The 21594-nt window shown below is 50.1% G+C and overlaps 1 protein-coding gene across 4 annotated transcripts in view; it reads right to left on the bottom strand.

Moving 5' to 3' along the window:
* The window catches only part of JDP2 (Jun dimerization protein 2), a 44008-nt gene that overhangs the window by 14986 nt on the left and 7428 nt on the right, over positions 1–21594 (bottom strand). For all 4 annotated transcript variants that reach the window (XR_016392222.1, XR_016392223.1, XM_022576516.3 and 1 more), the window contains exon 2: positions 18205–18428. Coding sequence is in view for 2 of the 4 variants with exons in the window: in XM_022576516.3 (XP_022432224.1) it covers positions 18205–18428 (224 nt within the window). In the remaining 2 variants the exon portion in view is untranslated. The remainder of the gene's footprint in view (positions 1–18204; positions 18429–21594) is intronic.

Below are 21594 nucleotides of genomic sequence, written 5' to 3'. Positions count from 1 at the left end.
TTTTCTATGCTGCTACAGCACTTTGAGTTCCCCACTGTAAGAGTCTCTATCATACCCCACGGTAACTCTCTGCTTATGTAGTAGCTGCCTTCCCTGCTAATCTGGAGAATGGGGGACCTGGGTATCCCCAGCACCTGGCATAGAACATGGCACTGAGTAGGGGCACAGCAAATGTTAGTCAAATGAATGAATGGAATAAAAGATTCAAGAGAAACATGCCACAGGCTTGGATTCTATAATTATAAAAGTGATTTATTGCCTACATTTGCATCTGCATAACCTTTTCTCCAGTGCTTATAAGGAACTGTCTCTACTGAGCCTGCGCTCTAGAGCCCACGAGCCACAACTACTGAGCCCATGTGCCACAACTACTGAAGCCCGCGCACCTAGAGCCTGCGCTCCGCAACAAAGAGAAGCCACTGTGATGAGAAGCCCGTGCACCGCAAGGAAGAGTAGCCCCCGCTCGCCACAACTAGAGAAAGCCTGAGCGTAGCAACGAAGACCCAACGCAGCCAAATAAGAAAAAAAAAAAAAAATTCAGGGTGCAGGCCACCGATGGCTGTGGTGGGTGCACAAATCCCAAGCAGGCCCTGGAAGGATCCAGGCTGTGCACTTAAGCCTAAAGCCCCCAGCACCACAGCACCACCGGCTTCCACGTCCATCCCTGGGCCTTTCCTGTACCCATGCCTTGGCTAATATCTCCCAATAAAGCAAGAAATGGCCCCAAAACCCCATCGTCACACTTTCCCCTTTGAAACTCTGCTGCCTCTCCCCCAAATCCTCCTTCTGCTATTTAAGAGCCTCCCACAGGGCACACAGAAAACGGATGCTGAGGTCCTGCTGGAAATAAGACAGAGGCTGGGCAGTGCCCTCGGCCTTCTCCATCCCCACGGGCTCACTCTGGCTCCTTTCGCTGGGCCTGCATGGTCTGCGTCCTCTGACGGGAGCTGCCTGGACCGGCGCAGCCCTCCCCCAGGCCTTTGCCCATCCCCGGAGTTGAGGCTGCTGCCTTCTCCTTGCTGCTCCGCGGATTCTCCGAAGCATTTGGTCCCGCGTGGGTGAGAGGCAGCAGAGTGTTTTCACCACCCGCAGCTCAGACACCTAAAACCGGAGCCCCAAAGGGGAGATACGACTTCTGCAGATACAGCGGGAAGACCCAGCATGTTTGAGGAAGAGGCAGCTTGAGGCTCAAGACGTTTAAAAACCATGAGATGGGGGCAGGGGTGGAGTAAGCATGTCATTCCCTCTTTTCAAACTGGATCCTGGCTCTGTTTATCCCCAATTCCCAGGAAGGCCCAAGGACAAAGCTGTCTGTGTTCTGGCAGTGAGGGGGGCCCCTGCATCACCCTTCACATTGGAGGGACAGACCTGGGGATCCACAGCCAAGGGTGCCCTCCTGTTGAGCAGTCCCTCCTCAGACAGCCTGTTCCCAAGCCCCTGCTGAGGGCCAGGGTGACCCCAGCCCCTGGCCCAGCTGACTGGATGAGGTGTGAGCGGCTGACCCAAGCTGGGAAAGTGGCAGAACCTGGATGCAGAAGAGCCCTTGAACAAACAGAGGTGGGTCACCTCAGCAGGTAGAAAATCTCGGGTATCAGGGGTCCCAGGGGGTTAAATGGTCTCAGTAAACCAATCAGGACAGGCCTATTATCTTCCTCACTTTCACAGATGAGGAAACTAAAGATATCAAGGCTGTCCAGAAGGTCAGTGACAGCTTTGAATCCAGGCCTTTTGGCCCCAGGGCCTGAGCGTCTTCTGCTCTTGGAAGGGCAGGTGGCCTAGCTAACAAGCCCCCCACCCTTTCAGCTCCACCCTGATGATGGGACCCTAAAGCAGCAGCAGAAGCGTCTGACTCTGAGCACGATGACCGTTTTGTTTTTTCCTACCTGGGTATGTTTAAATAAAAAATATTTTTTGCACAGTTAACATTAAATGTGTAACGCTGAAAGCAGGAGGGGGGCCTCCCCTCACCCTGGTCATGTTTCTCAGGCCCCGTCTGCCAGCCACGTGGCTCTCACACGGTGGCAACAGTCACCCAGATGTGATTTTGAATTCTGACATTTCATAAGCATTTCCAAATATGTATCTTGCGAGACCCACAAAAAGACAGGATGAGAAAGAGCAATGACACTTTTTAACCCCAGGCGCTGCAAGTACAGAAACTCACATGGACAAAACAACAGAGAAAAGAGCAATATAGCAGGTGACAAGCAGAAATAGAGAGCTGGGCAAAAACCAAATCAAACCCCCAGCACTAAGCAGAGCAGTGAAGGTCTGAGAGGCTCATTCAGGCCAAGAACTGTCTCATGGGCAGAGAGAAGTAGGCTTATCTGAGACTCAGGGCATCAGGGTCGTCAGCATGAACTTTGGTGTCTAAGAGGCCTGGGTCGCCCTCAGCAGCTCTGCTGTGTGCTCCTGGGCAAGTCACTCCGCCTCTCTGAGCCTCCGTCCCTCACTTGTACAAGGAAGGCACTGAGCCCTGCTGCACAGGGTCGTCATGGGGACTAAGTTCCAGCCCAGAGCTGGGGACCCAGGAAGGGCTCTGAAAATGCCAGCTTCCCTGCCTGTCTTCCCAGGTGAGGCCAGGGCTGCCCGGGGCCCACCCAGCCTCCCGCACAGGCAGAATCTGGCATAAAAGGAGACCTGGGGGTGGGGGGGGTCGGGTGCAGAGTGGAGGTGCTTCAGGGCACGCGAGCTGTCAATGGGCAGGCCTGGAGTGACTGCCCTGCTGCCTCCAAATCTAGCCCTGGCCACGCCCACTGAGGGCCCTCCCCCCTGCATGGAGGAGCCACATTTCAACACCAGGGACCCAGGAGCACCCTGGGAAGTAAACACCCAGATACCAAACATACCAGACATTCTCCCACATAAGCACGGCTGCTCGGAGCCAGGGGCTGCAGAACCTCCCCACCCCCTGCCTCCACCACCCTACCCTTCAGACATCAACAAAGCGGGCCAGTCCAGGGGCAAGACCTCGGCCAGGCCGGCCAGGCTGGGCCCACAGTCCCCTCTGCCTCCTGCCACCCCTGCAGGGAGGAATGAGGAAATGCCAGGGGCCCTTGTCCAGCACCCTTGCTGACCCCCTGCAGCCTGCAGGGCACAGGCCCTCTCCCCAGTATCTCTCCTGGGGCTGAGCCGTAGGAGACTCCACCCTCCTCTCTGTCCCATCTTCTCCAGCCAGGCCCTCTCACTCCGAATGGCCAAGGTATGGACCTCAGCTATGAAATACCGGACAGTTTTAGTAAACAGTGGGCCAGGCTGTAAGAAAATTCAGGACAAATGGTCAGTCAAAGGGCTGGCGTTGCAAACTCAAGCCACCCCCAGAAGCCAAGCAAGTCAAGGTTAGTGAGGGAGGATGGCTGGATGAGGGTCTGGCCCCCAGAGGGGACACCCCCCACTCGTCCCAGGGCAGAGAGGGCTCAGTGTGGCCAAATCCTCCAAGTTTTCAAGTCTAGCTGAAAATGTGAGCTTGTGGGTAAAATCTCCCCATTTTTAATGTTGGCAACGAATTCCATTTTGAAAAGAACGCTGCAGGAGCCAAGCAAAACACATCTGTGGGCTGCCCCGGCCGTGGGCTACTAATTTATGAGCCCTGGCAAGAGACAGACCCCGGTGGGGTTGGTCACCAGACACCCGGTTCCAGTCACCACGCTGCCCCCTCTCTCTGACCTTGGGCCAATCAGCCCACCTCCCGTCCCGTGGCTCATCTTTAATAAACACAAAGGCTCCCACTTCCCCTAACCTTCAAACATTTCTACAGGGTGGGTGCTAGGGGCCTCATTTTACAGGTGAGGAACCAAGGCAAAGTGTCTGCCCAAGGCCACCAAGCTGGGGAAAAACAGGGATTCAGTTCCCATACATCGCACTGCCTTCCAACACTGGGCCAGACCAAGAGCTCCCCAAACCCCAGCCAGCTCCGACTCCCTGGGGTTTCATTCGTGTGACCCTCAGGGGTCACGAGTGCAGTGTTGGCTTTACTGAGGGGGGAGGGAGGGCCGTGTGGGAAGGGACTCTTGGCAACACTGAGGCCAAGATGATGAAACCAAGGCCCAGGGGAGGGAGCGCTCTCTCCAAGGCTCACGCTGGAGGGCAGGGCCTGGGTCCTCACAAAGTCCAAGGGACACTGAGGGTCAGTCCCTGGGCCTCCTGGCTCCACCGACTGTGCATCACACCCTCTTTCTGGAATTCTCTCCACCCTGGACGCTCAACACTGACCTTGTGTGGTCTCCTACTTCTCTGACTCTCCTTTCCCGTCTCTTGCCCGGGACCCTCTATACATACTGCCTCCAGATCACCGTTTCCATCTACTCGTGTGGTTTCAGCCACCACCTCTTCTCAAATGCCAAACAAATCTTTATTTTCAGACCAAAAGCTCCACTGCCAGCTGGACATTCAATCCGGATGTCCCTCAGCCCCTCAAAGTCTTTATCCTCAATTGGTGGCTTCACCTCTATTCTCCACCCCACCTGGCACCACTGCCGAGTCATTCAAGGAGGCAGAAACTCAGGCCTCGCCCCTCACCTGTCCCTCTCCTTATCTCCAGTTTTGACCAGACAGGCCATCCAATTCTACATCCTAAATCTTCCTCAGATTTGCTCCCCACTCTCCATCTCCCCTGCCACTTTCCAGGCTCTCTCTCTTCTCGCTGTCTCTGTCTCTGTTTCTGTTTCTCTCTGTCTCTCCACTTCTGTCTCTCTCTCCTGCATCACCTCCTAGGAGGCCTCCTGACCCTGCACAACCATCCTCTATCCCAGCCATTGGAGGGAACTTTCTAAAATGCAAATATGATCAGGTTACTGGCCTTCAGGGGCCTCCTCAATACCCTCAGGATAAAGTCCAAGCTCCTAATGTACCCAGCAAGGCTCCCCGTGACTGGGCCCCACCTGCCGTGGTCTCACCTCCTATCTATTCCTACCCTACACGCCATGTTCCTGCAACCTGGAGCCTCTATTATACCTCACACTTCCCTGGCCTCATGCCTTTGCCTCTGCTGTCCCCTTGGCTTACTCTCACGCTGTACCTTCAGCTCAAGCATCACCTCCTACAGGAAGTCCTCCCTGATTCTCATCGCCTCCAAGTTGGGGAGGTGTCCCTCTGCTCCGGGCTCTCATAGAACCTTGAGTTTATCCTGGCCTCTACTGTGCTATATACTAGCCTCAGTTTCTGCCCCCACTGAACTGGGAGTTCCATGAGGGCAAAGTCCATGTCTTGTTGACTTTCTGTGTGCCCAGCATCTTGTAGAGTTTATGGCCATCAGTAGCACTCAATAAATGTTTGCTTAAGGGAGGCCTGATCCACAGAGATGGTGACCTGGACAAGAAGCCAGGACTCCTGACTCCCAGTCCAGTGCCCTTTTCAACTGCTCCCAATGCCAGGCTGTAATCCAACACTTTCACCTATGAACAAACCCACACATCTGGACGCCCTGTTCACTCAAAGCTCCAGCCCAGCCAACCACCAGTTGAAGGCTCTGAACAAGAGCTGGCAGAGGCAATGGCTCCACCTGCCAAGACGATGCACTCGGCTCTCCCGGCTGGGGGCACGTGCAGGTGGAGAAGCGATGGCTCGGTGCGCTGGGCCTCTGCAGGAAAGCGTGGGGAGCAGCAGGGCTGAAAACTAAGCTCCAGTCTGAGGTTCTGGAACTAAGAAGACCTAGAGATCCTTGATTCCTGCTGCATCCGCAGGCCTGGGAACTCTAGTTCAGGGAAGGAGAGTGAGTCTGCCCAGGTCTCTGGATCAGACAGCAGTGAGACCAAGCAGAACACCACTGCTTTCTGGAAAGAAGCAGGGAACACCTCCTTTACAAACTGAAAGCCTGCCCCCACTCTGGTTGCATTAGAGCCATGGGGGATCCATCCAAACTGACCTGAGTGCTCACATCTCAGCAAGAAGAAGCAACTCTGGACCTCGGCCTTCCCAACCCCCGCCCTTACACCCGTGGTCCTCAGAAAATCCTCCTCCTGGATTAAGAGAACCCATAAAACAATAGGCTGCCCAAGGCTTGGGCCTGGTTTATATGCACAGAGTAGGAAAGGGCCATTCTCTCAGAAAGCAGTGGAGAACAGCCCATTTCCACTGCTAAGAAAAGGCAGCACTGTGTTTGGAACAAAGCCTGAAAAAGCCGGCTGGGCAGGGTGGCAGCCATCTGTGGACCGCCCTGCTAAGCGAAGAGCAAACACTGTTACTGCAAAAGTGAGGGGGAGGCCAGGAGACAGGAAAAATCACCTTGGCTCCGGCAGCAACGTTAACATTGAAGAGAAAAGGGACAATGGCTGCCAGGATATCCTTCTGTGGACAAGAGCTATCTGAAGAATGATGGCTCTTTTTTGTTGAAATACGTCTATTACAGGCCCGTTTCATATCTATGGTTTAGGGAGGTTTGGTTTCCCACTAGGCAATCCATCAATTTTCTTGCCCAATTGACACTCACTTCAAAAAGATGAGAAAAGGAGAGAAATAGTGGCCCCCACAAGATTCTCCCCACCCCCAAAAGACTGGTAAGAAGCAGAATATATCTGGCAGGGAAAAATCCATTTTCTTCTCAAAAAGAGTTAACCATACAGTTGAAACTGGGTCTTTAACAACAGCAACAAGAAGCGGTGTAGCATGCCTTTACACCAGGGCAAAAACAAAAAAAACAAAACACCAATAACAACAACAAAAAAACAGAGACAAGAGCTCCTGCAAAATGACTGTCTACAATTAAATGAAAATGCAGTTGTTGCAAAGAATATTTATGAACAGGGCTGTTCTGAACGTCCCAAGCTGGCCAAAGTAGAAGAACATTTCAAGTGTCACCATCCTATTAAAGCCTTGGAAGTCATTTGTCTTTCATCATGAAGGTGAAAAACAAGGTCCTTGGCTTAATTATTCTCCACCAACGCGGTTCTGTTTAATCTGTACGCAGGGTGTGCAGCTGAAATACAGATTTCGGCCAATTTCTTTCAGGCACGAGGCACAGACAACAAATCGCTAAGCAGAATGGCGAACTCTACTTCAAGGGAACAGAACGCCAGCTAATAAGAATCCCACTCAGATGACAATGGTCAAAGGAACTCACGACCAGAGATGCCCGGCCTGGAGGATGGAAGGGTGATTTTCACCATGCGTGACTTATGCAATGAAATGGATGCAGCTAAAGTTCATAGAGGGGGGAAGGAGGGGTTTCACAGCACCCAGACAGATGAGGGGGGCAGAGAGCAGCCCCCTGCCCCAGTTTTCAGACCAGAGCTGCTGAGACTCTGGGCCAGATTCAGCAAACGAAGGCTCCTTTGGCATCAGAACAGTTTATCTGATTCTCCCTCTTCTAAAACAATAAAGGAGCTGGCCTACTGACAAGCTCAGCTGCTTTATTAATTGGAAAGTCCCTTCGGGTGTGAATGCTGGCAGCAGGAGCATCTCAAGACCTGGAAATAACTGGTTTGGAAATGCTAAGGTGTTTGCAGACTCAGAGAGCAACCCTGCCTAACACAGATTCAGGTACCACGTGATGGCACGCGGGTTGCTCCAGGAAGCTTGAGATAGGTTTGGAGAAAAATGTGGCTTTAGACCCTAGTAGCCATTCTCAGAGAGAATCATTGCCAGTCAGAGCTGGAAGGGACGTTCAGTTCTGAGAGCATCAGAACCCACTGGAGGGCTTATAACATCACACATTTGGGGGGCTCTACCCTCTAGAGAGTCTGCTTTAGTAGGTTTAGGGTGAGACTCAAGAGTCTGTGCTCCTCACATGTTCCCAGATGCCAGCTGGTCTGTGCACCCGACTTTGAATAGGGCTGATGTAAACCAGTGGACTTCAGATCGGTTTCAGCAGAAGTCTCTTCTCCAAAGGATACTGCAATATACTAAATAGATAAAGGTGGTATTTTATTAAGGGGCTCATATTGTATCATATACTTATTATAGTCATTCAGTGAGGACATTAAGATGTGGTTGATGCCAAATCTTTAACTCAGAGGTTATGAGGGACATTTGCAGGTTTCTGACAGCTTCAAGATCCAGATTATTCCTGTCTTATGTTTTCCCTGCACACACAGATCAGTAGTTACAAACGGTGTTTATGCGTATATATGTGTATACATATATACACATACACACACAGATGTAAATAATGTTTTTTTCAGTTTGCCTTGCACTTTCAGGATGCTCATCAGTAAAGAGAAGTAGCAGAAAGAGCTCTGTTCCGAAATCTATGCAAAACAGATTAACCTGGCACCAGACGTCACCTTGGCAGCGCTCTCCAAAGTGTTAGATTTGATAACTAATAGGTATGAGCATGGGTGTGGATCTTGCTTTTTCTAAAAAACAGATTAGATAAAATTATGCCTTAAAAATGAGACCCTGGGGGCTTCCCTGGTGGTGCAGTGGTTAAGAATCCGCCTGCCAGTGCAGGGGACATGGGTTTGAGCCCTAGTCTGGGAAGGATCCCACATGCCGTGGAACAACTAAGCCCGTGCGTCACAACTACTGAGCCTGCTCTCTAGAGCCCGTGAGCCACAACTACTGAGCCCATGTGCCACAACTACTGAAGCCCACGCGCCTAGAGCCCGTGCTCCACAACAAGAGACGCCACCGCAATGAGAAGCCTGCGCACCGCAACGAAGAGTAGCCCCCACTCGCCGCAACTAGAGAAAGCCCGCATGCAGCAACGAAGACCAAACGCAGCCAAAAATAAAATAAATAAAATAAAATAAAATAAATTTAAGAAATGAGACCATGGCAAGTTACTTAATCTCTCTGAGCCCTGGTTCCCTAACAACTAATGGTACTAAAAGCACCTACCTCACAAGGTTTTTGAACAGATCAAAGGAGATAATCTCTACAAAAGCAGTTGTCAAACCATAAAGTGCACTGCTCACGTGATCCTTCTGTCCTGAAGGCAAATGTCCTCACTCCTTCAAAGACCTGGGCTGGTTTATAAGGTACCACGGGCCTCAACCAATGGCTACAGATTAGAACCACCAGCCCGCCCCACCCAGACCAACTGAACCAGAATCTCTGGGCTGAATGTCAGTATTTTTTTAAACACTCTCCAGGGGATGCTAATGAGTAACCAAGATTATTCCATATTTCCTCCCGAGTTCCACACAAAACCCTGCCAGGCTGCTCCCATTGCTTCTGGATGGCCACTAGCAACAAAAGAGAAAGAGAGAAAAAATGTCCCTAACCAGACCCTGACTTTTTCACTGCTGTTGGCCTAAAAGGGGGGCTTTAATCACCACAGCTACTAATTCTGGAGCACCGATACGTGCTGGGTGATTTACATACATTATCACTTTTAATCCTCCCTGTACCTGGGTGAGGTAGATATTATTCTTGCTCATTTTTACAATAGCTTTATTGAGATAAAATTCACACGTACTGTACAATTCACCCACTAAAACTAGACAAATTCAACAACTTTAAGTATATTCACAAAGTTGTGCAACCATCACCACAATCAATTCTAGAGCATTTTCATCACCCCCCCCCCAAAGAAACTCCATACCCTTTAGCCATCACCCCTGACTCCTCCCATCTCCCTCAGCCCTGGGCACCAGGAACCTGGTTCTCCTTCTTGTCTCTATAGATTAGCCTATTCTGGACATTTCATATCAATGGAATCATACAATATGTGGTCTTTTGTGACTGGCTTCTTTCTTTTTTTTTGGCTGCGTTGGGTCTTCGTTGCTGCACGCAGGCTTTCTCTAGTTGCGGCGAGCAGGGGCTACTCTTCGTTGCGGTGTGCGGGCTTCTCATCGCGGTGGCTTCTCTTGTTGCGGAGCACGGGCTCTAGGTGTGCGGGCTTCAGCAGTTGTGGCATGTGAGCTCAGTAGTTGTGGGTCATGAGCTCTAGAGCACAGGCTCAGCAGTTGTGGCGCACGGGCTTGGCTGCTCCGTGGCATGTGGGATCTTCCCGGACCAGGGCTTGAACCCGTGTCCCCTGAATTGGCAGGTGGATTCTTAACCACTGCGCCACCAGGGAAGTCCCATGACTGGCTTCTTTCACTTAATGTTTTCAAGGTTCACCATGTTGTAGCATGTACTTTATTCCCTTTTATGGCCAAATGATATTCCATTGTATGGATATAGCACGTTTTATTTATCCATTCATCAACTGAGGGACATTTGGGTTGTTTCCACTTTTGAGATATTATGAACATTCCTGAACAACTTTCTGTGTGGACATATGTTTTAATTTCTCTTGGTCATATATACCTAGGAGTGGAATTGCTGGGTCATATGGTAACGCTATGTTTAGCCTTTTGAGGAACTGCCCGATTGTTTTCCATAGTGTCTGCACCATTTTACATTCCCAACAGCAGTCTATGAGGATTACAACTTCTTTACATCCTTTACTAATACTTGTTATTATCTGTCCTTTTTGTTATAGCCATCCTAGTGGATGTGAAGTGGTATCTCACCATGGTTTTGATTTGCATTTCTTTGATAGCTAATGACGTTGAGCATCTTTTTATGTGCTTATACTTCTTTGGAGAAACGTGCATTGAGATACTTTGCCCACTTTTTAATTGGGCTATTTGTCTTTTTATTAGAGTTGTAATAGTTCTTTATATATTCTAGATACAAGTCCTTTATCAGATCTATAATTTGAGAAAATTCTCATTCTGGGGATTGTCTTTTCACTTTTTGTCCTTTGAAGCACAACAGTTTTTAATTTGGATGATGTCCAATTTATTTTTTGTTGCTCGTGCTTTTGGTGTCATATCTGATCCAAGGTCACAAATATTTGTGGCTTTTTCTTCCAAGAGTTTTGTGGTTTTAGCTCTTACAGTAGGTCTTTGATCCAACTTGAGCTAGTTTTTGTATATGTTTGGAGTTAGGGAGGAAGCTGAAGCTCAGATGTCCAGTAACCTCCAGAGCCAGACCGTTCCAAGCAGCAGTCCTGCCTGGCTACATGGCTTCCAAAGAGCCACGGCTCTGTACTGGCGGTGGCTCGTGGTAGAGGCAGGGAGAAGGGCCACGGAAGCAAGCCGTGGAGGAGCTTGTCACCCAAGACAGGCACAGGCAGTGCACTCAGTAAAGGGGGACCCTGCGGCCAAAAAGCAGAGCACAGTCAATGAGCCCCACAGACGGCAGGACATGTGCAGGCTCACGGGGTCGCTAAACCCAGAGGTGACCCATCGACCTCACTCCAGTTATCTCTGCAGCCTACCCGAATCTGCCCCAGTGTCCTTCTAGGTCTCCGAGCTCCAAGCTCAAGTGAAGTTGTCTTATGTCTTTTGGGCACAGTTGAAGGGAAAGAGATTTGGCTGGCTCCAGAGGTGTTCAGCCAGAGAAGGACCCGAGAGGGGACTCAGTTTCCCAACTCTGAGTCCATATTACCAGTGGGTCTGGGGACACCAACGTAAGATGACCAGCATTGATAGAAGAGGCCACTTCATAGGGCTGCTAAAAAAACTGAGGATTCATGAGAATCCTTAACACCACAGGAAACAAGATAAGGGGTCACACAGGGCAGCTTAGTGGAAATCACAGGGTTGAAGGGCCTTTTCATTCACAGTTTGTGATGGTAACTAAAACTGTGGCTGCATCTAAACTATCAATACATAAACAGTGAGAAACAGGAAGGTCTGCTTGCTTCCCTGAAACCCAGGTCACGGGTACAAGACATTGGAAAGACAAGTGCTGTCAGAATTTGTAGTGTGATTCACTGCAAGTGGGCTCAGTCCCTAGTAAAGGTGATTTACAGGCGTAATGCACTGTAGTCAAGGTTATCTTTACACACAGTAAACTTCACAATGAAATTCCATGAGCATCAGTTTCCCCCTTTTGCAAATGAGGAAACTGCGCTCAAAAAAGACCAGCTGGGCTTCCCTGGTGGCGCAGTGATTGAGAGTCCGCCTGCTGATGCAGGGGACACGGGTTCGTGTCCCGGTCCGGGAAGATCCCACATTCCGCAGAGCACCTGGGCCCGTGAGCCATGGCCGCTGAGCCTACGCGGCCGGAGCCTGTGCTCCACAACGGGAGAGGCCACAACAGTGAGAGGCCCGCGTACCGCAAAAAAAAAAAAAAACTAACTTGCCCGATCCACGCATATGAAAAGTAATCCCAATCATGTCTTACATTTGTTGTGTATCTTATTAAGTGCCAGGCATATGTAAAGCCCTTCTTTACCTGCATTAGTTCACTTAATTATCACAGCAGCACTAGAAGGTAGGTGCTATCATTATCCCCATCTTAAAACAGAGATCTAAGAAGGCAGCATGGAACTCCTTGAACTTTTCAGAAGCGTCTGATTTCTGCTAAGAACATACAGATCCAGCCATGTCCCTACGACCACCTCTCCAAGGGACCCAGTGCTAGGACAACAGCGGGTGTGACCAACCTATGATGTTAAATAAGAGATTTGGAACCCTCGTGAATGCTCAGGGTATGGTATCAAATAAGACTCAATACCACAGGGACCAAAGTTAAACACACGCATGGTTGCCTTTAGCTATCACTCGTTTGCCCTCAAATTACATGATTAAAGATAAAAAAAAAAAAAAGCTAACAGCTTTGGAAAATGTGCTAACAAAGTGACGGAACTAAAGTGGGAATTTAGGATTTCAAAGATGAGTTGGGAGACTCTATTCCAAGAAGGGACAGATTGGATCTCTCTGCCAAGCAAGTATGAGACAGAAAAAGCGTCTGAGTCAGAGGGAAGAAGGCCAATGCTATTCCAAAGAGCCACAAATTAAAAACCAATTATGCAAGGCTTGCTAAAAAAATGTCAGTGGGCTGCCTTTATGTTTTAAATCACTAAAAACATAAGCATGCTTATGCCAACATTTACCCAGCACATCAGCTGGTTTGGGGAAACTTTTTATGCTCAGGCTAAACATGGATGAACATTTTGGTCTTTTTGGTGAGCAAACTCCTAGGGTGAGCACACCTTCCAAGACCACACTGTAGTTCATGGATTCGAAGTCCCACTTCTTCCAAAGGTGAAAGCCTTCTAAATGTTCTCTAGGGCCCCTGGAGAAGTTGGGAGATGGCCAATGTGAAATCCACGAACAGCTAAGTCTGTTCTCAAGAGGAGAGGAGAAGGATCTTGTCGCCACATGCAGTATGTGCTGGAGAGACAGAATCCACGATGGAATGCACACACTGATTCCTCAGGGGGACACCCTCAGAAGCCTCCCTGATAGGGATCAGAAGAGAACAAGAAGTACAAATAGATAAAGTCAGGTTCCCAAATGTAGCCAAGTACTCTCTGGGCCTACTAAAAACACAGATTCCCTGGACTCTGCCCTCTGAGATTCTGAGTTCATGGGCCCAAGGTTGGGTCTGGAAATCTGGATTCATAAGAAGTTTGCCAAGTGGTTTTGATGATCAACCAAGTTTGGGAATGGTTGGTTTGATTTTCATTGTGTCCTCTTGTCTTTGGCCTGAAGTCGCTTATGTTCAGAAATAGAAAAAGAAAGGGACAAATGCTTGGAGGTGAGAACTGGGAGATATAGAAACCAAGGGATGGAAAGTGTAAGTGACTTGCCAAGTTGACACAGCTAATTAATGTTCAAACCAACAAGCATGTGTTAAACAGTCTACAGGCCAGGCACTGTCCACCGACTGGTGGAAGTAAAAAGGAATGGAAGATGTAGTCCCCATCCTTGGGACCTAAGCACAGGACACAAACTCAAAAGCCGGCTGGTGACAATAGGCATTGTGAAGCGGGCTGGGAAAGGCAACAGGAGGCGGTGGGGACTGCGGAGAAATGAGGACCACATGCCAATACAGTGAGCTCAGCTCCAGCTTCTCGTTGCATATAAGGGTGTGGGTCTAGAGTGCCCAGATATTCTGGGTTTTTTAAAGAAGCCAAAAAGTCCACATTTCCTGGCTTTTAAATTTAGCAACTCATTCAATAAAAAAAAAACCCCACACTGTGAGGGCCAAACAAGATTCATCTGTAGGCTGACTCCTGCCCATGGAATGACAGTTTGCAATCTCTTTCTTAAAAGGTCATCCAGACTCTCTTGAACTTGAGTACCCTCTAGAGCACTGCAGAGTGACACAGAGGGTGAGGGGTCCCATCCAGCAGGCTGTTAGGTCATTGCTTGCTCTGCGTGTGTGTATGCGTGCTTGCGCGCGCACGTGCACACACACAAGGGCAGGGCTTCTGGCCTCCCTCCGCCACTACTGGAAATGCATTCCAGGCCCAGAGGCAGGGCATGGCCACTGCAGCCCACTCGGAGATGACCCACCCAGGAAGGGCCGAGATCTCCAGGACAACAGGGGGTGCTTGGTGGAGGACTCCAGCTTAAGGGGCTGCAGAACAAAAAGTGGAGGAAGGAAGGAAAGCTCTGGAGAAAGCCAGAGAGCAAAGCTGTCTTGAAAAGGAGTATTGAAAAGGAAAGAAGAACAAAGAGAAAGAGAGAAGCATCGGCTCTAAAAATCCCATAAGCCACAATATAACGTGCCCAGATTCCCTAGCCAACCCTCACAACGAGCAGTCTGGCCACTTCCCATCCACTTGGTTTTCTTAGCTTTTCTTCGTGACACTGACCACTACCTGGCCTTTTATATTGTATATGAATTTGCTTATTTTTGGATATCCCCACTCCAATACATAGTCCAAGAGAAGGTGGACTTTGTCGACTTTGCTTATGGTTCAGTTCCCAGTGTCTGGCCCGGTGCTTGGCACATGGTAGGTGCTTAGCATGTATCTGTTGGACAAATGGACTGCGGGGAAGCACCTCCACAAAAATGGTTTAACGTGATGTGACAACCCTATAATATTGGGTTGGCCAAAAAGTTCGTTCAGGTTTTTCGTAACATCCTACGGAAAAACCCGAACGAACTTTTTGGCCAAGCCAATAAAAACATCAGCACAAAGCATTTCATCATTTACAAAACCCGTCCTTTAACTTAATTCCTCTGATTTTCTTTTACCCAAGTGCTTCATGTATTTGGACATGGCCCAAGAGGCTGCTGGCCTCTATAAGGCGGACAGCCCAAGAGCCAGCTGGGACAGAGCTGCCTGCACAGCGGCTCGGCCCGTCCTCTCTCCGGGGGCCTGGGAGATGATACGGCTGCAGAACTGACGGGCTCAGCGTTAATCTGGGTGTGTCATCAAAATGATGGAGGATTCTGGGGCCAGGTTCATCCGGCTTCCCCAGCCCAACAGAGTACTGATTAGAGCTTGGAAGTCTGGCAGAGAGCACAGGAGGCAGCATAGCATAAGGTTTAAGCTTTGGCTGCAAAGTCAGACTGCCTGGCCTCGTTTTGCAGCTGCGTGACCTTGGATGTCCCCAAGACTTGTTGACTGCATCCACAATGTGGACATAACAATAACAACAGCAATAATAATGACCTCAAAAGGGTTCTCATGCGAGTTCAACAAGATGCTGCACAGAGAGCACCCAGCACTGTGCCTGGTGCACACCGCTATCCCAGCAGCAGCGTCTTGCCCACGCAGGGCCCAGCTCTGCCACCTTCCAGCCGTGCGACCCTGAGTGACTTGACCTCCTCCTCCCTGGACCTCAAATTCCTCTTCTTTATTTTTTTATTTATTTTTCATTTTTTTAATTTTATTATTATTATTTTTGGCCGTGCCGCGCGGCTTGCAGGATCTCAGTTCCCTGACCAGGGATTGAACCCGGGCCACAGCAGTGAAATAGCTGAGTCCTAACCACTGGACCACCAGGGAATTCCCAAATTCCTCTTCCTTAAAATGAGGAGAACCAGATCACCAGGATCTGGTAAGGAATAAACAAGACTCTACATGTTGAGCCCTTAGCACAGGGCCTGCTACATATTAAACGTTTAATAAATGTGAGCTCATATCTTATTATTATTCAAGAAAGTTTTAGTAGTCCAAAATGCCAGTGTGAAAATCCACCAAAGGCAGTGTGCCATATGCAAATAAATCTTCGGGACATAAGGTTCTCCAGCTGCAAGTTTCTCTCCCAACCCCCTTTATCTTTCAGTTGCTCTCAGAATGAACCCCCACCCATCTTGGGTCTGACCTAGAACATCGGAGGTCGGTTCCCAGTGCAGGGCTGACCTTACTCCACGCCAGCACCCACTACACTGCAGTCTGACAGCGAGGGAGGGGACATGCAAATATGCCCTAAAAATGGCTTGTTATTTTCACAGCCTGGATGGTGTGTGTTTGTGGGTGCCTGGGAGGATGGCACGTCACTGTCAGGTACAGGGCATATGTCACCAATTTGGGGGAGGCTGTGAAATGTAAAAATACCCAATCCAAATAAAGGCCTTTTCAAAAAAAAAAGAAAGAAAGAAAGAAAGGAAGGAAGAAAGAAAGAAAGAAAGGAAGAAAGAAAGAAAGGAAGAAAGAAAGAAAGCTCCTCTGGTACCTTTTGCGGAGGGGGGAGGTGGTAACTCAGCCCCTGCCTCCAGGCAGATCTCAGAAACCAAAGCACCGGCCCCTCATCAACCCCACAGCCTCAGTGCCCCTGCTCAGCTACTGGTTTTAAATACTATGGAATGACCCAGAAATGAATGCTTTCAAGTTCTGGGCCTGGGAAGGCAAAATAGCACAAGACCAAAGATAAGGGCTCTCCACAAAGAACACAGAGCACTAACTAAGCCAGGAAGTGCTATCCACAGCACGCTCATTGACAAAATCAATTCAGAAGAATATAATTACCCGTCAACTCTCATCTTGTAATCAACCGTCTTTAGTGGGCATCTACAGGGCACCTAATCCAGGTGTCTCCAGCACAAATGTCTACAGTAGGGGCCACGCGGTCCAAGGTAAATGAAGGCAGCCGGCGGCAACAAAAGCAAAACTGACAGTGTAAGCAAAATCGAGAGGAACAGGGAGGCGCCGGGCCTGTGGGAGACTGGAGAGAGCAAAGAAGTGAAGCGGCTCCCCCGCTCCTGGCCGTGCCAGAACAGGGCACGGTGTGGCCACATCTTCCCGCTTTGTAATCAAAGATTAAAATCCAAATTTTCAAGTGAAATGTCGGTTCCAGCTTCTTTTAAAACACTGCGCAGGCCAAACAAAACACACCTGAGAGCCACATCCGGCCCGCCAACAGCCAGTGTGCCACCCCCGGCCGAGCTCCCCAGCAGCCCTTCTGTGCAATTTTTATGGTACTTATGGGGAGAGGGAAGGCAGAGCAGGAATGGCATTAAAATACCCAACTCCCCCCTGCTGGTACCCAGACACCTTTCTCCACTAAGAGTCCCCCTTTCTGGGACGTCCAGCCCTGTGAGCTCCATCCTACAGGCTGAGCCCCCATCCGGGCGCACCTCTGTCTGTGAATGCTCCCTCCCCGCAGGGCGGCCCAGCACCTGCCGTTCAGCTGCCTCCCCCCAGGCCTCTGGCCCAGCCGCCTCTCCAGCTCTCCAGCTCCCACCACCGGCTCCTTCTCCCTTCCGGGCGGGCAGCTACTCTGTCTGGCCTCTGAAGAAATGGCCCTGCTGGGGACCTCACTGGGGCAGGCCTTTGGACAAATCACCAGCCCTGGGGAAGTGACCGGGGGCGTGCCCAGCACTGATGCTCACCCACGCTGGGGACTTCTGCTTCTCTCCGGTCCCCAGGGAAAAGCTACTCTTCTACAAGTACGGCTCAAGAGCACTGCAGCTCCAAGGGACCCGAGGATGGTGTGCTCCATGTGTGGGTCCTCTGCAAACACCAGCTAAGGCAGATGGTGGCAGGCCACTGAGGCCAAGTCCAGCTCTGGCAGCAGCTTGGGAAGGGAGCCCACACCACCCCTCCTCCAAGTTCCTGCTTTCAGCTCCAGCCTGGGGCCAAGAGCAATAGAGACAACGATGTGACTAATGATAATAATTGTTAAAGCTAACCCAATATTGGCATTGCCTTATATACTTTTCAAAGCATGTGCACATTCCCATTATCTCCCCTGACCCCACCCCCAGCACCCCAGAGAGATGGCCAAATGTTATTATTCAATACTTTTATTATTAATCACTCTTCCCTTGCCCCTCAAAGAACCAGAGATAGGTTGGGCATCCTGCCCTAGCCCAGTGCCTCTCAAACGCTAACATGGCCCTGAATACCCCAGGGGAGCTTGTTGAACCGCAGAGTCGGATTCCGACAGTCTGGGGTGGGGCCTGAGATCCTGCACTTCTAACAACCTCAAGATGTTACTGACATGGATGCTACTGGTCCTCAGACCCCATGTTAAACAGCAAGGCTTAGGTCACACGGTGAGTTTAGGGCTAGACCTAGGACACTAATCCAGGCGTCCTACCCTCCCCCCAGGATCCTGCCCTGGGGGAACAAGGCTCGCTCACCTCACTCTTCACGGGTTGGGGCCTCTTGCCCAGTTTCACCTCCAGGAAGTGCAAAGGGGCAATCATGGCCCCAATGTTGCGGATGTCGGCGTATTTCAGCTCCTCTGCAGTCAGAGCCGAGCTGGGGAGTCCGGTCAGGGGGCCGAGCCCTGGCAGAGAGCCCGCAGTCATGGAAGGGTCTGGGATCTGCCCAGGCATCATAGCAGGAGGAGCGGCAGTCCAGCCTGGAGTGGACAGGAGAAGAGCAGGACAGGCACTGTCAGCCGGGTGAGAGGTTCCATGAGGGGTTTAAGTCCCTGTGTCTCACCAGGACCTCACCCTTTCTTTCACCAATGTCCCCCTAAACCCCTTCCCCACCTTAAGGTGCTCTTCCTGCCCTTAAGTCCATTCTGTTATTGAGGGAAACTTGATCAGTTAATTCACACCAAGGTTATTGTTGGCACTTAGGCAATGCTTAACCCAATCACAGGCCACATTGATTCAGCATTTGCTATGGGCTGGGCACTGTGGTAATCCTTCCATCAGTCCCATAAGACTGGGTCAGAGGCCATGACACGGAGGAAGAAGCCAAGGCTTAGAAAAAAGAACTCGCTCCAGACTGTACACAGTTAAAACTGGAGGAGCTGGATTTAGACTGCAACACGCTGCCTCCGAAGAGAATGGATCAGAATGGAGGCATCTCAAGCACCTTTGCACCTGTTTAAGAGGGAGCTATTTTGGGGCTGTCATGGTGCTTCCCCTCAAATCACACATCCCATTCCGCATACTTGTTAAGACACCCTGAATACGAGATGAAGCAGATCTAAGTTAACAGTGAATGTGTGTGTGAGTGTGTGCATCTGGCATCTATGAGGAAGAGACTGAGGCACGGGAGATGGAATTCATTAGCATGTGCTTCCCCAGTGGAGCCCAGTACGAGAAAAGTTCTCCACGGGCTCTTCACTTTCAAAGCAAACACATATTCTAGCTCCACCAGACCCAGAAGGTTTGCAAAGGAAGGCAGATTCAGGCATGAAAGAAAGACATAAAGTAGACAGGTCAACACTAAGGGAATTCTTTTTCCTTCTTTTCACTGGGGGAAGCTCATGGGTAAGAAACTATCCCTTCAAGCCACAGATGGCAGGGAAGAAAGCTTGTCTGCTAATAAAGCCAGACTTTCTGGCCACTTACAGGGCTCCTACCTATCCATCCATCCATCCGTCCGTCCAATTGTCAACCACTTACTATGAGCCAAGCAGCACTGAGAGCACTACAGGTCAGTTGTGCACAGTCTTGGCTTCTAAACAGCCTTGTAAGTAGCATTTCAGTACAAAACTGCCTCTGGATTCTCACCCTAAGGAAAAAAAAATCATTTCTCGGGCTTCCCTGGTGGCGCAGTGGTTAAGAATCTGCCTGCCGATGCAGGAGACACGAGTTCGAGCCCTGGTCCAGGAAGATCCCACATGCCGTGGAGCAGCTACGCCCGTGCGCCACAGCTACTGAGTCTGTGCTCTAGAGCCCGTGACCCACAACTACTGAGCCCGTGTGCCACAACTATTGAGTTCACGTGCTGCAACTACTGAAGCCCGTGAGCCTAGAGCCTGCGCTCCACAACAAGAGAAGCCACCACAGTGAGAAGCACGTGCACAGCAATGAAGAGTAGCCCCCGCTCGCCGCAACTAGAGAAAGCCCGCGTGCGGCAACGAAGACCAACGCAGTCAAAAATTAAAAAAAAAAAAAAAAAAAAAATCATTTCTCCCCCTTCCCGCCTCGCTGCACAGGGCTATAAAATTAAAACTTCATCTGTCTTGGAAATCCTGGGGGAGAAGCTTTGACCTATCTTTCTATCTTCACTCTCTCTTCCCATAGAAAGGGGTGCATTTGGCAAGACAGAGAAGATGTGATGTCCGTCAGACCACTTTCAGTGAGAAAGTCACTCCCTCCACCCTCTGGAGCCAGGCCTGCAATGCAGAGAGGGCTGCAGGCTGCCACGCCAGGAGGCTGCTCTGGGGCATGGTGGATGAGCTACATGCCTCCCCGGAACTCCTCCAGGGAGAATAAGAAAGGGGCCAGTGTAAGGACTCACTCTTCTGTGGCGAAATGATGCCTGGACCCAGCCATGTGGGTATTTGGCAGGCGGTGGGGGTGGGGAGCGGAGGGGGGTGATTTCAGGCTACCTGAGTCAAACTGACAAAGGAAACTCATATCTTTTCCTCAGAAGAGGGAAAAAAAAACCTACAAAACTCCCCCTTCTAGACCTGAACTGGTGCTACAAGGAGTCAGCAACCCCAGGAAGGATGTTTAACTGAGCTAGTCAAAATGGACAGGAGATGGGAAGCTTGAAAATGTCCTATGCCTGGTGTTTCATCTGGACACAAAGCCCTACCAGGGGAGAGAGGCATCACACCTCAGGTATGGAGCAAAGCAAAAATATAGTGCAAAATCCCCTCCTTGGTCAGGAGCCCCAGAACCTCCCGATACTGTAAGGACCCATTCATGTGGGGCAAAACGTGCCATGTGGCCACTTAGCGAGTGGAGGGGTGATTTCAAGGGGTGAGTAATGCACATTTCTGGCGCAGAAAGGATAATCAACAAATACTTGACGAATGAATGAACGAAGAAACGAATGATAAATTCATGGCGGAGCAAAATTCAGTGAGTAGGGTAAGGATGTGTCTCTGGAAGTTTATATGCTTGTTATCCACCTCCAGATTATTCGTTCCCACGGTAGACCCCAAGAAAAATCCTCCAGAGGCTTCTGTATGTTTCCCCGCCAGAGCCATCTCAGGAGATGGAAGCCAGACCCCACTCTGTTCTGGGAATGATAGGCTCGGCTTGCAGCTTCTGTTTATTTTCAAACAGAAGGTATAAATGAGATACTAACAAATGACCCCAAAATATAATGAATTCTCTGCTACTGTGAGAACCCCCCTGCCAGAGGGAGCACCCACTGGGAGCTGCAGCCCCATGAATTCTTACCATTCCTGCTCCCCTGTGAACCTGTCCCACTGACAAGCCTCACCCAGGGAATTAGGCACCAGGTTTTCCTCTACAGAAACAAAAAATCCCCCTCTCCTGCCTTTCCTCTCAAGGGTGCCCCTAACTGCTCAGATACAAACCACAAAGTCCTTAACACATGCCATTCCTAGGAGACAACCACAACAGCTGACATTCACCAGTGAGAAGTCATCCTAAAGGGCTCCGGGGGTGGGGGGCCGAAGATGGAGGAGCTAAAGCAGCTGCCTTTCATAACTGGATCCCCATTAACTGGAAGGAGCTGACTGATGAGCCAAGGCTGAAAGGCAACTTGGGTGATTTGAAAAATAAAACAATTTGATGTGATTTAGGAATCTATAAAAGGCAGGGGGTGGGTGACAGGGCACCAATAACAGCCAGGAGGAATTTACCCAC

This window comes from Delphinapterus leucas, chromosome 2 (genome assembly GCF_059928025.1).
Source record: "Delphinapterus leucas isolate spDelLeu-1000000601 "Yukka" chromosome 2, BTC_Dleu_Yukka2, whole genome shotgun sequence".
In the NCBI taxonomy this organism is placed as follows: Eukaryota; Metazoa; Chordata; class Mammalia; order Artiodactyla; family Monodontidae; genus Delphinapterus; species Delphinapterus leucas.
The sequence above is the reverse complement of the archived record's forward strand: the minus strand, read 5'-3'. Positions and strand labels throughout refer to the sequence as shown.